Consider the following 16,758-nt stretch of genomic DNA (forward strand, 5'->3'; position numbering starts at 1 on the left):
AAACTAACATACTAGTCATGGCCAAATAGTTTTACTTACTGCTTTGACTATTCGAGTTAAGAAAGGATCAATTATCAGATCACCCAACGAATAGTTCGTCAAACAAATCGGGCATTGCCACTGAAGGAAAGCAGAAAAGTCAGCATGAAAATACTTTTTGAACTACCACATTCTAAGTCCCTCCCTTCAAACAAGAAGCAAATGTAAATCAAACTTTCTTAAAAGTCTTAACCCACAAAGCACTAGCTTTATCATGTGCTGCAAGGTTCCATGGAATGAGTTTTAAATTATCCAGAACTTGGTGCGGCTAATAAAGAAACAGCTTTTGAAGGTGTACAACAACTCTTTTAATAGATAGTTTAAAGGGAACTACCTTGCGTGTCCTTTGATTAAGCTCTACAAATGTATGTAGATCAAAACAGCCCATATGTACACATCGTCGGAACCTTCCAGCGACCTTCATTCTAGACCCACTCATCTACATGCAGATAGACATGAACAAATGTTATATTACAGCCTGCAAAGTTACCACATTTGTCCAAAAAGATCCACAGGAAGCTTTATTTGCAATTTGGCTACAATAAAAGAATGTAAATATCTCCACTTACCGGGCAGCGAAGGTTCACAAATACACATTCGGAAATTACTTCAAGATCGCTGTCACTGTCATTAGCATTACGATTATCTACTTCGCCACTGCAACCACCAATGCAACGACGGACACGAGCAAGTGCTGTATCAAAAGGTTCACCTTCAGCTTCACTTGGTATACGGCTTAAAACCTGTCAGAAGATGGTGTGTCATTCCAGCTGCATATTTGTAAATGACAAGCACCTCAAACACCACACAATTGTTTAATATCAAAGGCAGTCCTCCCAGAATAGAAGTTACGAAAATGTATTTTCAACAAAAAGAGGCATGAGAAAAAAATGGTGTTGCATTCTTCCAATGTAAGGGAGAGGTTGGAGAGAGAGGAGAGTGGGGAAGCACTTTCACAAGACAAGTACACACCTAATGGACTAGTTGCAGGTCGGCCCACCTTGCAGATCATGGCCTTCAATGGGCAGCCAACAAGGAGATGCCACTAGCAATTGGCCATCACTCCTCAGCCTGATCTGGGTTCAGCTGCTCGTAGTAGGCTATTCCTAATTGTAAGGGGCCCTGTGCCTGAATTCTTCTAGCCACTCAGAGGGTGGACTGTTGATTTCTAGCACCACTCCCCTCAGCGTCCACTACATGAAACTGCTGCTCCAACTGATCTACGTGTCATTTTTTGGTTGCACCAACACAGTGTTTCCATAATAAAACTTCAACACATGTGGCAAGGCATGGGAAACATTGGCCCACATTACATGGACATTACAAAAAATTCACCTAGCAACTCCCCAATCATGACAGCTAACCTTACAATTATTCTGCAATCACTCCATGTAGATGATACATGACATGCTGATTTGTATCCATTTTGAAAAACAACATACTAATACATTTGAATTGGAGTTGTACTGAAAGTTTTATTGCAATATCAATACGTATTACTTAGTGCCTTCACAAAGATATTGGCACCATTCTGCATCCTTAGCAGTAGACCAGTCACCAACCCGACTCTCTAGACACACAAAGAAAAAGGTAGACCATCTCAGCTCTTTGGAATCACCATTCAACTCTAGCTATCAAACAAAAAAGAAACTACAATTTATCTGGTCTTGTGATGTACAGTGTACTCATACCTTCCATATTCCATGTCCACTCCTGCGAGAAAATATTTATATGAAGCCCTATTCTCTTAATACCGCCGTGTGGGCCCTTGGCATCAAGGTGAACATAGCCAAAATGTAGCACAATTATTACAACTATTGAGGATGAAGCCGAGCCTTCTTTAAACCATGTTTGCCATTGCAGGATATACATGCATTTATCATTATTTTCTCACATTTACTGGATCTATGGACTTTTGGACAGGCTATGCGAATGGGAGGTTATCTAGAACCAGGTTTCGAGCACCCTAAACATCTTGGTGGGCGCCTGAGAAAAGGACACGGGCATCGGATTATGTAGGGTGTGTGCCCGACAGGTCATGGTTTTGATATGAACGCCTGTTGTGTGGAAAACAGGTCAAAACAGGTTATTTGTGCACACTGCATGTGTTGGGGTTGGGGAGAGCTTGCCTATACACAACCACACACACACACATTTAGCTAGAACAACACATGTGAGAGAGCTAGTTGCTGGAAAGTACTCTTACGATAATGATAGTACAAAAGTACTATGAGTACAAAATATAGCCTAGGGCAAAGTGCCCAACACACATAAGTGTGTTCACACGAGGAAAAAACTTGTGTCTAGCCACAGAGAAAAAGTGCTCGTGAGTAAATTGTGTTCACACCTGAACTAGCCAGGAGTGGTCATGACCAACAAACCCCCCTCAAGTGAATGGTGTGAACGAAGACAGGGTGTAGCAAACTACCCTGGTAGAGGCTATAAGCTCAAAGCTTTGCAGAAAGCTTCGAACTTTCCCTTGAAAGAGGCTTTGTAAACCCATCTACTATATTCGCATGTGTAGACACATAAGCCAAGTCAATCTCTCCTGCATGGAGCCTTTCTCTGACATAATGATAGTGAACCTCAATATGCTACATCTGCTATATTGGCATGTGTAGACACATACGCCAAGTCAATCTCTCCTGCATGGAGCCTTTCTCTGACATAATGATAGTGAACCTCAATATGCTTTGTGCGGGCATGAAATACTGGGTTTCATGCAACTGCCAAAGCACTCTGACTGTTAGTGTAAATGGTGGTAGGGGACTGCTGTCCAACACCAAGATTGGCTAAAAGGCGTCGTAGCCAAACACATTCCACAGTAGCTGTAAAGGCTGCCCTGTATTCAGCTTCACAGCTAGAAGTGGGCGTTGTAAGCTGCTTCTTACTGAGCCATGAGATGCATGAGTCACCAAGAAGAGATCAGTTACCACTGGTTGACACTCGCGTGTCATAGCAACCTGCCCAATCACTGTCTGTAAATGCAAGCAAGCATAGTGTAGAAGAGCTGCCATAAAACAAGGCAAAGTTTGCGGTGCCTTTAAGATAGCGAAAGACACTTACACGCTTGCCAATGCATAGTGCTTGGACAATGCATGAATCTGCTCAACTGAGAAACAACACATTGTATGTCCAAACGAGTAGAGCATAAATAGATAAGGCATCCCACAACCTGCTGATAGGTGGCAACATCAAAAGGCTCACCAGCATGCTCAAGTGACAGTTTTAGACCTGGTTCCATAGGAGTAGAAATAGGTTTACAATCTGTCATGACCTTAAACCTGACAGAGCAGATGGGCGAAACCCTAACCCTAAATAGCTCTGATACCAATGTTGGGGTTGGGGAGAGCTTGCTTGTACACCACCACACACACACACACTTAGCTAGAACAACACACGTGAGAGAGCTAGTTACTGGAGAGTACTCTTATGATAATGATAGTACAAAAGTACTATGAGTACATCATATAGCCTAGGGCAAAGTGCCCAACACACATAAGTGTGTTCACATGGGGAAAAAACCTGTGTCCAACCACAGGGAAAAAGTGCCCGTGAGTAAGCTATACCAACATTTGTACTTGCTGTACCTATTGTACCAGCCACTGTACCGGCTGTAACCAGCCACTGTACCAGCTGTACCGGCTGAATGGAGAGTTGTACTTGCTGTACCAGCTCTATTGCATGAAGACCCGTGGTTTTTGGAAAAGAATCAGTACCCACACGGAGGTATATGGATAATCCGGCATCTCCCATGGGGAGAGTAAGGCCCTCAAAGCTTGTACATGATATTGTTCTCACTCGGTAATAAAATACTCGCCCGGGGGGGGGGGGGGGGGGGGGGGGGGGGGGGGGGGGGCGGGTCGGCCCATTCCGGCCTCTATGCAGTGTCACACGTGCAAGCTCCATTTTCAGCATTTCTGGATGTTTTGTCCAGCTTTTATGTTTCATGCAAAGTGATAATGGATATATGTTAAGGCTGTGGCCGTGTTTAAATGTTTTAAATGTTTTAATATGCATTGATTGTATCAACAAGTGTGTCAAAGGCCCTAGTCCCCCGCGCACTCACCGCCACGAGTTTGATGTCACCAGCCTAGACATTTCCCAGTATGAAAGGGATCTGGTGGACTCCAGGATGTCTAAATATTTGGAAAGTACAAGCTTTGGGAATGGGGGATTATCCTAGAATACAAAGGACCACACTCCTAAAATTTAGGAGAGTTGCTATTTTTAGCCCGACTCCGATGGAAATTCTGTTCGCGTCATTACATCTGGAATTGAGCAAATACCAAGAGTTGGCAAAGTGCCTATGACAGAATGTCTACCAATTGGGATATTCTTAGAGATAAAGTTTATGGAAGGACCCATCTCTTAGATTGGGACATGTGGCAAGAAAGTGGACCAAAGTGAGACAAGTGGCCTGACACTTGTTAGAAAGTGGATCAAAGTGAGACAAGTGACCTCACACTTGTCACTTCAGCTATTGTGTGGCTCTCCACTTGTTATTGTAGCCTTCTCTTGCCGTTTTAGCTCATGGGAGGCCCAAATCTATAAATTGGAGTCCTCTCTCTTCATTAATGAAGGCTCTCTTGCTGCACACTAGCCTCTACCACCGTTATAGGCTGCCCTAATGATGGCTACTCTCTTTCTCTCTCACTTAAAGGCTGCCCATGAAGAATCCCGGCTGTTGGGGACTGTCTTGGAGGCTTCCATCGCGAAGAAATACTGAAGGCAATGGGTATTTAATCATTTATTATGATTTCTAGCCATTGTACTTGTTGTACCAGCCTTTGTACCTGCTGTACCAGCCATTGTCTTGACTGTACCAATCCTTGTACTTGTACCACCCATTGTACCGGCTATACTAGCTTCTGTACTTGCTATACCAGCACTGTACTTGCTGTACCAACCACTGTACTTGCTGTACTAGTCACTGTACATGATGTACTAGCATTTGTACTTGTACCTATTGTACCAGCCATCGTACCGACTGTACCGACTGAATGGAGAGTTGTACTTGCTGTACCAGCTCTATTGCATGAAGACCCGTGGTTTTTGGGGAAGAATCAGTACCCACATGGAGGTATATGGATAATCCGGCATCTCCCATGGGGAGAGTAAGGCCCTCAAAGCTTGTACATGATATTATTCTCCTTGGGTAATAAAATACTCCATTGGGGGGGGGGGGTCGGCCCATTCCGGCCTCTATGCAATGTCACACGTGCAAGCTCCATTTTCAGCATTTGTGGATGTTTTGTCCAACTTTTATGTTTCATGCAAAGTGATGATGGATATATGTTAAGGTTGTGGCCATGTTTAAATGTTTAAATGTTTTAATATGCATTGATGGTATCAACAAGTGTGTCAAAGGCCCTAGTCCCCCGGGCCCTCACCGCCGCGAGTTTGATGTCACCAGCCTAGACATTTCCCAGTATGAAAGGGATCTGGTGGACTCCAAAATATTTGGAAAGTACAAGCTTTGGGAATGGGGGATTATCCTAGAATACAAAGGACCACACTTCTAAAATTTAGGAGAGTTGCTATTTTTAGCCCGACTCCGATGGAGATTCTGTTCGCGTCATTACATCTGGAATTGAGCAGATACCAAGAGTTAGCAAAGTGCCTATGACACAATGTCTACCAGTTGGCATATTTTTGGAATTACATCTGGAATTGAGCAGATACCAAGAGCTGATTCTGTTCGCGTCATTACATCTGGAATTGAGCAGATACCAAGAGTTAGCAAAGTGCCTATGACACAATGTCTACCAGTTGACACAATGTCTACCAGTTGGCATATTTTTAGACATAAAGTTTATGGAAGGACCCATCTCTTAGATTGGGACATGTGGCAAGAAAGAGGACCAAACTGAGTGGCCTGACACTTGTTAGAAAGTGGATCAAAGTGAGACAAGTGGCCTCACACTTGTCACTTCAGCTATTGTGTGGCTCTCCACTTGTCATTGTAGCCTTCTCTTGCCATTTTAGCTCATGGGAGGCCCAAATCTATGAATTGGAGCCCTCTCTCTTCATTAATGGAGGCTCTCTTGCTGCACACTAGCCTCTACCACCGTTATAGGTTGCCCTAATGATGGCTACTCTCTTTCTCTCTCACTTAAGGCTGCCCATGAAGAATACCGGCTGTTGGGGACTGTTTTGGAGGCTCCATCGCGAAGAAATACTGAAGGCAATGGGTATTTAATCATTTATTATGATTTCTAGCCATTGTACTTATTGTACCAGCCTTTGTACTTGCTGTACCAACCATTGTACTCGCTGTACCAATCCTTGTACTTGTTGTACTTGTACCACCCATTGTACCGGCTGTACCAACTTCTGTACGTGCTGTACCAACCACTGTACCTACTGTACTAGTCACTGTACATGATGTACTAGCATTTGTACTTGCTGTACCTGTTGTACCAGCCATCGTGGCTATACCAGCCACTGTATCGGCTGTACCGGCTGAATGGAGAGTTGTGCTTGCTGTACCAGCTCTATTGCATGAAGACCCGTGGTTTTTGGAAAAGAATCAGTACCCACACGGAGGTATATGGATAATCCGGCATCTCCCATGGGGAGAGTAAGGCCCTCAAAGCTTGTACATGATATTATTCTCCTTGGGTAATAAAATACTCCAAGGGGGGGAGGGGGGTCGGCCCATTCCAGCCTCTATGCGGTGTCACACCTGCAAGCTCCATTTTCAGCATTTGTGGATGTTTTGTCTAGCTTTTATGTTTCATGCAAAGTGATGATGGATATATGTTAAGGCTGTGGCCATGTTTAAATGTTTTAATGTTTTAATATGCATTGATGGTATCAACAAGTGTGTCAAAGGCCCTAGTCCCCCGGGCACTCACCGCCGCGAGTTTGATGTCACCAGCCTAGACATTTCCCAGTATGAAAGGGATCTGGTGGACTCCAAAATATTTGGAAAGTACAAGCTTTGGGAATGGGGGATTATCCTAGAATACAAAGGACCACACTCCTAAAATTTAGGAGAGTTGCTATTTTTAGCCCGACTCCGATGGAAATTCTGTTCGCGTCATTACATCTGGAATTTAGCAGATACCAAGAGTTGGCAAAGTGCCTATGACAGAATGTCTACCAGTTGGGATATTTTTAGAGATAAAGTTTATGGAAGGACCCATCTCTTAGATTGGGACATGTGGCAAGAAAGTGGACCAAAGTAAGACAAGTGGCCTCACACTTGTCACTTCAGCTATTGTGTGGCTCTCCACTTGTCATTGTAGCCTTCTCTTGCCATTTTAGCTCATGGGAGGCCCAAATCTATAAATTGGAGCCCTCTCTCTTCATTAATGGAGGCTCTCTTGCTGCACACTAGCCTCTACCACCGTTATAGGCTGCCCTAATGATGGCGACACTCTTTCTCTCTCACTTGAAGGCTGCCCATGAAGAATACCGGCTGTTGGGGACTGTTTTGGAGGCTTCCATCGCGAAGAAATACTGAAGGCAAGGGTATTTAATCATTTATTATGATTTCTAGCCATTGTCTTGTACCAACCTTTGTACCTGCTATACCAACCATTGTACTGGCTGTACCAATCCTTGTACTTGTTGTACTTGCTTTACCACCCATTGTACCGACTGTACCAGCTTCTGTACTTGCTGTACCAACCATTGTACCCGTTGTACTAGTCACTGTACATGTTGTACCAGCATTTGTACTTGATGTACTTGCTGCACCAACCATCGTACCGGATGCACCAGCCACTGTACCGACTGTACCGACTTCTGTACTTGCTGTACCAAACCTAGTACTTGTTTTACTTGCTGTACCACCCATTGTACCGACTGTACCAGCTTCTGTACTTGCTGTACCAACCACTGTACCTGTTGTACGAGTCACTACACATGTTGTACCAGCATTTGTACTTGATGTACTTGCTGCACCAACCATCGTACCGGATGTACCAACCATTGTACCGGCTGTACCAACCATTGTACCTGTTGTACCGGCTGAATAGAGAGTTGTACTTGCGTACCAGCTCTATTGCATGAAGACCTGTGGTTTTTGGAGAAGAATCAGTACCCACACGTAGGTATATGGATAATCCGGCATCTCCCATGGGGAGAGTAAGGCCCTCAAAGCTTGTACATGATATTATTCTCCTTGGGTAGTAAAATACTCCAAGGGGGGGGGGGGGGGGGTGTCGGCCCATTCCGGCCTCTATGCGGTGTCACACGTGCAAGCTCCATTTTCAACATTTGTGGATGTTTTGTCCAGCTTTTATGTTTCATGCAAAGTGATGATGGATATATGTTAAGGCTGTGGCCATGTTTAAATGTTTAAATGTTTTAATATGCATTGATGGTATCAACAAGTGTGTCAAAGGCCCTAGTCCCCCGGGCACTCCCCGCCCCGAGTTTCACTATATATTTCACACATGATTGTGATCATCTATAGAGTACTTCTATCTACCAAGGCCTTCTTCATCTAGACCCACACTCACCTCCTGACACTCTTAATACACAGTTTACAGATTTATTACATACATCCGCCCTATTGAGCTTCCCACATTCCTTTAGGAGTACCGCCAAGAGTAACACTGGAAAGATGCCCCAAAATAGTTGGTAGCACGATCATGAGTGTCGGGCTACTCATTGACGTCTCAAACGGGAGGTAGAGAGAGGTGAAATCTCGGGCCGCAAGGCATAGAGACTTAACCAATCTTTAACTCGCTGTAAGAAACGCATGTTCGAGGAAACCAAACACTGGGACATGTACCACTTATTTTTAAGCAACGATTCAGCTGAGGCTTGGCGGAGGCTACGAGAACACCATTCACACATCCCTAGCTCTAACCCCGAGATCTGGCATACATATGCTCAGTCACTATATGATGTGCCAGATCAACCGCCTATACCCTATCCTTCAAAGCCTCGGCCCACTCACTCTACTTTCTTTACAGCAGATATGGTGGAGAGTGCTATACGCTGACTCAAGCACAGACGCGCGGAGTACCACACAAGCTTTAGAGGTCAACATTTTTCATATGCAGCCGACACGGTGGCGCCATTTATAGCACATCTCTTTAACAGGGCTATTGTAGAGGGGTTCCCGCCCGCATGGACTTTACACACTATTGCCCTGATCCATGAGGCTGGCGACCCTATGGATCCGGGTAACTACATGACTGCGATGGTAGGCCACACATTGAGCAACTTTATGGGTTGGTCATTGAGCATGAGCTCAGTAAATTGGCAAAGATCTCTGGATTCAGAGCTACTGGGCAGGCTGGTCTCTGCCGAAACCACTCCACTCTTGATCATATCTTCACAGTCAGGAGCCTCATAGAGGAGGCGAAGGCACAGAGACGTAGATTATATTGCTGATTTGTGGATTTCTGCAAGGCATTTGACACTGTGCCTCGCGACAGACTTAAGCAGAGATTGCAGACACTTGGGGTACCATCAGAGATGATATGGGGGATTATTGCTTTGTATGAGAGAGTTGTGGGTCGTGTGCGATGCCCGAGCGGAATATCAGAGGAGCTTGCTAGTACTATTGGTGTTAAGCAAGGATGTCCATTATCTCCCACCCTGTTTGGATTATACATTGATGAGCTAGCAAATTTTGTGGGCAAAGGGGGGGGCAGTGGATCATCTTTGGCAGATCTATATGTAGCTTTGATGCTTTACGCAAACGATGTAGTACTTGTCTCGGATACACAGCAGGGGTTACAGCGGCACATGGATGCCTTGGGAGAGTTTTGTAATCAGAGGGGCCTGACGGTCAATCTTGGTAAAACCAAGGTTATGATTTTCAATACCACGAAGCACGAAGCAGGGGCGAGAGACCACCCACATAATATACCAAGACAGACGTGTGGATGTAGTGACTTCATATGTATATTTGGGTGTCACCTCTCCCACCCTGTTTGGATTATACATTGATGAGCTAGCAAATTTTGTGGGCAAAGGGGGGGGCAGTGTATCATCTTTGGCAGATCTATATGTAGCTTTGAATGCAGATGATGTAGTACTTGTCTCGGATACACAGCAGGAGTTACAACAGCGCATGGATGCCTTGGGAGAGTTTTGTAATCAGAGGGGCCTAACGGTCAATCTTGGTAAAACCAAGGTTATGATTTTCAATACCACGAAGCACGAAGCACGAAGCAGGGGCGCGAGACCACCCACATCATATACCAGGACAGACGTGTGGATGTAGTGACTTCATATGTATATTTGGGTGTCACCTTTACTAGCCTAGTGGGGAGGTTCTCCATGAAACAGGCAGTTCAGGACAGGGTAGCCAGAGGGTATGCAACTTTAGCTTTACTTGAGAGGCAATGTCACCAGGCACATTTTCAGGAACCCCGTACAAAGAATTGGCTTTTTGATATCATGGTCACACCAGCCTTGATGTATGCATCCCCCATCTGGGCTCCAGGACTATCAGCGAGCGGATGGCGAGGTTTAGAGCGCCCACAAATACTTATGTTCTCACGGATGATTCATAGTAAAACCTCGACGCCACATGAGATAGTTTTGACAAAGTTTGCATCTTCGCTCATGCTAGTGGAGGCACTCTTTCAGACAGTGACATTTATTCATCGGGTTAGGCACATGCCCCCAGATAGATTACCGAGATAGGCCCTAGAGTCATCACAGCAAGTAGCAACATCAGGGCGACAGTCATGGTATGCAGAGGTTTTACAATGGTTTTCACTACATGGGATGAGTATGGAGAGGCTCCCTCCGTTTCAGTATGATAAGGACCATCTGACCATGAGACTCTCCCGTGTGGAGAGGAACCGATTGATACGTCAGGACTTGATACAGCTATACACATGTCATACATGGATTGATCTTCCACAGCCCCTTCCTGTGAAGAGGCAGCACTACCACGATCATTTCTTACAGCTCACAGAGGATAGGTTTGTGCAGAGACCGGGGTACATGGATGTATATATGTCTCATGCCATGCGCACTACTATTGGGCAGCTTTGGGTATCATCACACACACTAGAGATAGAGGCAAGGAGAGCTACAGGAGACCCGAGGGAGACGTATCTGCAGATTGTGCCACATAGAGGTGGAGACAGAGGAGCATTATGTTTGCCATTGCCCAGTATACTATGAGATTCGGGGGAGATACCAATGTCTCTTCAGGGAGGGATTTGGTCCACTCAGCAGAGTTATGCAGGCGCCAGCTGAATCTCCCCTGCTCCTTTGCTTTTGGCAAGAGGTTGGTTGTTGGGCTGCACTGCTGTACATTACAGGCAAAGCTGGACACAGGCGTGGACTGTAGGAGGGAGTGCAGGGCTGGACAGCAGGTTCACCCACAAGTGCTCTCTCTCTCTCTCTCTCTCTCTCTCTCTCTCTCACGTTGAATCAGGTGCTGGACTGCAGGCGGCAGTAAGACAAGAGGGCAGGACAGAACAGGGCTTTTTCTCACGCCTCCTCTCTCTTGTGAAAAGCGACACAAGGAGTGTAAGTTTCTCTCTCTCTCTGTGAGCAGGTGGGACTGCAGGAGGTGTCACACTGAGTCTCTCTTTTCACTGGCTCGTGACTGTTTCGGAGTCGTTTCTCTGGCCCTTTGTGAGAGGAAGGGTTTGGCAGTTCGGAGGGTGGAAACAGGGCAAATTTGCAGGAGGGGGGGAGGGGTGTCTTGTTAGAAGTCATCTCCTGTCTATATTTATACACCAGGGCCTCTGTTGTGGGTGTGCCCGCCCTGTATAAGGTGTTTTATCATTTTTCCTCACTCCCCGTATTTTTCCCTATTTTTTCCCCATTTTTCAGTGGTGTGGAGGGATGCCAGATGTTGGCAGAAGACTTTGGTGGCTGGCCGACTGCCCATTCAGCAGTCGTGTGGCTGGCCGACTGCCCAAACAGCATTCGTGGAGTATTTTACTGCTGGCCGACTTGCTGTATGCAGTTGCGGACTTCTGTACTGCTGGCCGACTGCTGATGCAGTTGTGGAGTGCTTTTACAGCAGGCCGACTGCATGCATGGGGCATATAAATAGGCCCCATGCCCCCACCACTTTCTCATTCAGTCTTTTGCAGGATCTTGTGTATAGAGAAGAGTTTACACACCTATCTCTCTGTGTTTCTTGTGCTGTCTATTTTCTGCATTCTACTTGCTCTTGTCAACCCAAGTTTGGTTATCATTTCCGCTGCATATTCTGACATGGTATCAGAGCCCTAGGCTCGTGATAGATCTTGGGAGTTTTTCTGAGCAAGAGGGGGAGCGTTAGGTTGCTGATTAGTGGACTGTTTTGGACTGTACGGGAAGAGAAGTTGCAAGAGGAAGGCGGGCTAAGGTGCTGGACAGCCACTTGCAGGTTGTACATTTTTTTTTCCCACCCACCCACCCTTTCAGTTTACTCCCCGCGATGGCAGATTTACTAGAGATGGCTGAGAAGCACATGAAGATTCCGACTCTCCCCACGTTCCCAGTGGACCGTCAGCTGGACAGGTCCAATTACGGCATCTGGAAGGTCATGATGGAGTCTGTGCTGGAGTCATATGACCTTGCTGATTTCATCATCATCGGGGTTCCACGGCCGGAAGCAGAGGAAGGGGAGTTACTGTCGACGCGGAAGGACCGAGAGGCACAGGTAGGGATCGTGTCAACGCCAGGATCCGGTCATTTATTTTCCTCAACTGCACACCACAAGTGATCAATCATGTAAAGCACATGACGCTGACGAGAGGCATATGGGAGCACTTGGCTTCTCTTTACAACAGGGTATCACCCATGAAACGGATCTCCTTGGAAGTGCAGATGCGGGTTATGAACCCTGCAAAGTCCTCGACGATGCGGGAACACATTAACAAGCTGCAGGCCCTTCAGCAGGAAGTCCTACAAGCTGGGAAAGAGATATCATCTGAAGACATGGCCATCACTTTGCTGTCCCACTTGCTTTCTCAGTATTCTGCTTTCTATTCCTCGTTGATTACGAGTGGCAGGCTCAGCACCATTACCTGGGAGGAGCTTGTGCCAATGGTCTTGGACCAGGAGGAACGTTTCACGAACCCTCCTCACAGCGGTGGTTCGGAGGCCTTAACTGGCCAACGGTCGAAAGGCCGGAATAACAACAAGGGCAAAGGGAAGGCTTCATCGGAGAAGTCTTCTGAGAAGAAGCCTGACTCGGAACGAGAGAAGCTGAAGGCCGAAAGATTCTGCAATGATTGTGGCGAGAAAGGCCACTACTGGAGGAAGTGCCCTAAGCGGACAGGGAAGAGTGCTGATTCCTTAGCCTCAGCTGCAAAGACTCCGGCATTTGTGCACTTAGAGATGGTGGACTCCGACGCTTCATCATCTTCGAGCGAGGAGGCAGTTGGCTTCACCGCGAAGGATACCCGGGAATGGATTCTTGACAGTGGTGCTTCCACGCACATGACTCCATCCCGTGATTGAAACGGCAGTCAGGTTGCATCTTTATTGGCGACAATTCCACTATCCGATACATAGTGAGGGCCGGATGGAGATTATTCCCGACGGCAAGGGGGGCAAGCATGCTTCCCGTGTTCTTTGTGTCCCTGATCAGGGCTTTCATCTTCTGTCAATGCATGAAGTATGCAAGACTGGCTTTCGAGTGGAATTTGAGGAGCATTCAGTTGCTCTAAGGGACCGTGAGACTGGCCAGGTTGTTTGGGAATGCGGTGTGGAGAAAGGTATCTACAAGCTCTTTGCACTCTCCTCATTGACAAGTTCTCAGGTCGGAGATTTGTGGCACTTTCGTTTTGGCCACTTAAATGTGGATGCATTGAGGCGAGCTTTCCGAGACCAGATGGTGGTTGGCTTGCCAGATGTTGGTAGTAGGCAAGGGCGTTGCAGTTCTTGCATACGTGGTAAGCAGCACAGGGAATCCTTTCCGAAGCAGGCTTCCAGGCGGGCTTCGAAACCATTGGAGTTGATTCACACTGACTTGTGTGGACCTCAGCAGACACCATCTTTGGGAGGATCTCTCTACTTTATGCTGCTTGTTGATGATTGTACCAGATTCACGTGAGTCTACTTTCTTTCCCAGAAGGACCAAGCTTTTGCTCGGTTCAAGGATTGGCACGTGATGGTGGAGAAAGAGTCTGGATTTCAGGTCAAGACTCTCAGGGCTGATAAAGGAGGTGAATTCTCCTCGACTGTATTTCTCAGATTTTGTGCAGATCATGGCATCAAAAGGGAACTGGCCAATACAGGATCGCCTTCGGAGAATGGAGTTGTTGAATGCAAGAACAGGACTGTGGTGGAGATGGCGAGGACCATGCTGGAGCATCGTGATCTTCCTCGTCCACTTTGGGGAGAGGCTATGGCAACGGCTGTCCATACCCTCAACCGATCTCCGACGACTTCAGTACCCCATATGACTCCATTTGAGGCATACTTTGGCAGGAAACCTGATGTCTCGCACTTCCGTGTCTTTGGGAGTGACGCGTATGTACATATTCCGAAGAAGCAGAGGGGGAAGCTTGACTCCAAGTCCCGCAAGCTTGTATTTGTGGGGTATAACTCTCTTTCCAAGGGATACAGGTTGTATGATCCAGACAGGAACGAGATTGTTGTCAGCCGGGATGTGGTCTTTGACGAGCATGTTCCAGTATCCACTGTCAAGGAGCCGCCACTTCTTGGAGATCCAGAGGAGTCTGATGATGATTCCCAGACCGTCATTCCAGTTGATCAACCTCAGTCAATACAGCAGGTTGAGCCCGCAGCTGGAGTAGAGCCCCCGCGACCATAGGAGGCTCCACGATCTGTTCGAGTACCTAGGTGGTTGTTAGACACCCTTCGGGAGTCAGGTATCACGGAGCTACCCTCCGAGTGGACCACAGAGGACGGCCCTCAAAGATCACACAGAGTCCGAGATAAAAGCAATACAGCGGAGCTTCTTCAGGTGAACTATGCTTTGATGTCTCGTATTATGCGGGACAAAGAGCCCACTTCCATAAAGGAAGCCCTTTCACAGGATACTTGGAGGAAAGCCATGCAGGTGGAACTTGATGCCATCGAGAAGAACCGCACTTGGGAGTTGGCACCGAGGCCATCGAAGCGGTCAGTCATTGGTGTCAAATGGGTCTTTAAGACCAAATATGCGTCTGATGGGTCGGTGGACAAACACAAAGCCAGACTTGTGGCTAAAGGTTATGCTCAGCGGCCAGGCATCGACTACGAGGATACCTTTGCACTGACAGCACGGATGTCCACGATTCGGACCGTTCTTGCCCTTGCTTCTTCTCCGAGGTGCCCCGTGTATCAAATGGATGTAAAATCTGTGTTCCTTAATGGTGACCTGCAGGAGGGGTGTATGTTGAGCAGCCTCCAGGCTTTATTGTTCCAGGATCTGAAGGGATGGTTTACAGGTTACGTAAGGCCTTGTATGGTCTTAAGCAGGCTCCCAGGGCTTGGAATCAGAAGATTGATTCCTTCTTTATTCGGACTGGACTTCATAGATCGGTTGCAGATCCAAACCTGTATCTCTTTCGGGAACGCGGCATGGTCATGCTTATCATTCTTTATGTGGATGATCTCATTTTACTGGCGGTCATGTGGAGCACATTAGAGTGACGAAGGCTGCCTTGTCAAAGGAGTTTGAGATGACCGACTTAGGCTTACTCCACTTCTTTTTGGGATTGGAGATCTGGCAGACCCAGAGGGGGTTTTTCGTCTCTCAGCAGCGGTATGTTCATGAGTTGCTTGAGGCCTTTGGGATGGAGTACTGCAAACCTATTACTTCGCCGATGGACCCGAACACAAAGTTAACCATTATTGATCCTTGTGAGCCATGTGATGCCTCGCAGTATCGGAAGTTGGTTGGTTCATTGATCTGGTTGGCTGAACACCAGATTGGACTTGAGCTTCTCCGTGGGGCTGTTGAGCTCTTTTATGCAGACGCCATTGAAGTCTCATTGGGACGCAAGATTGCGGATCTTGCGGTATCTGTAGAGTACGAAGGATCTGGGACTCTTTTACACCGGAGGGGATGGAGTCATGCTCCAAGGTTGGAGTGACTCAGATTGGGGAGGAGATCCAAACACGAGGAGATCTACTTCAGGATACAGTTTCACCCTCGGCTCAGGAGCAGTTTCTTGGAGCAGCAAGAGGTAGCCAACTATTGCCATTTCTTTGACAGAGGCAGAGTACCGGGCTGCTTGTGGTGTTGCTTGTGAGGTTGTGGGGCTGCGGAGGCTGCTAGGCGAGATTGGGTTTCCACAGAAGGAGTCCACAGTCATCCAGTGCAATAACCAGAGTTGTATAGCTATTGCTCGGAACCCGGTCTTCCATGCCCGGACCAAGCATATAGAGATATAGTATCACTTTGTACGTGAGAAGATCTTGGCTGGTGACATCTTGCTACTTTATTGTTTGACGGAGGACAATGCGGCGGACCTCTTCACGAAGTCTTTACCTCAGGCTATGCTCAGGCGGCACTCCAGCTCCCTTGGGTTGATTTCCCAGCCAGGAGCTGAGAGGGGGTGTTAGAAGTCATCTCTTGTCTATATTTATACACCAGGGCCTCTGTTGTGGGTGTGCCCGCCCTGTATAAGGTGTTTTATCATTTTTCCTCACTCCCCGTATTTTTCCCTATTTTTTCCCCATTTTTCAATGGTGTGGAGGGATGCCAGATGTTGGCAGAAGACTCTGGTGGCTGGCTGACTGCCCATTCAGCAGTCGTGTGGCTGGCCGACTGCCCAAACAGCATTCGTGGAGTATTTTACTGCTGGCCGACTTGCTGTATGCAGTCGTGGACTT

The 16,758-nt window shown here is 46.9% G+C and overlaps 1 protein-coding gene across 3 annotated transcripts in view; it reads right to left on the bottom strand.

The window, feature by feature from the left end:
- LOC147614000 (E3 SUMO-protein ligase SIZ1-like) overlaps positions 1-16,758 on the bottom strand; it is a 59,206-nt gene that overhangs the window by 2,255 nt on the left and 40,193 nt on the right. For all 3 annotated transcript variants that reach the window (XM_086781991.1, XM_086781990.1, XM_086781992.1), the window contains 3 exons: positions 609-782; positions 374-478; positions 40-120 (listed from right to left, as the gene is read on the bottom strand). In XM_086781991.1, the coding sequence (XP_086638117.1) occupies positions 40-120; positions 374-478; positions 609-782 (360 nt within the window). The remainder of the gene's footprint in view (positions 1-39; positions 121-373; positions 479-608; positions 783-16,758) is intronic.

This window comes from Cibotium barometz, chromosome 43 (genome assembly GCF_041138505.1).
Source record: "Cibotium barometz isolate CiBa-2024 chromosome 43, ASM4113850v1, whole genome shotgun sequence".
In the NCBI taxonomy this organism is placed as follows: domain Eukaryota; kingdom Viridiplantae; phylum Streptophyta; class Polypodiopsida; order Cyatheales; family Cibotiaceae; genus Cibotium; species Cibotium barometz.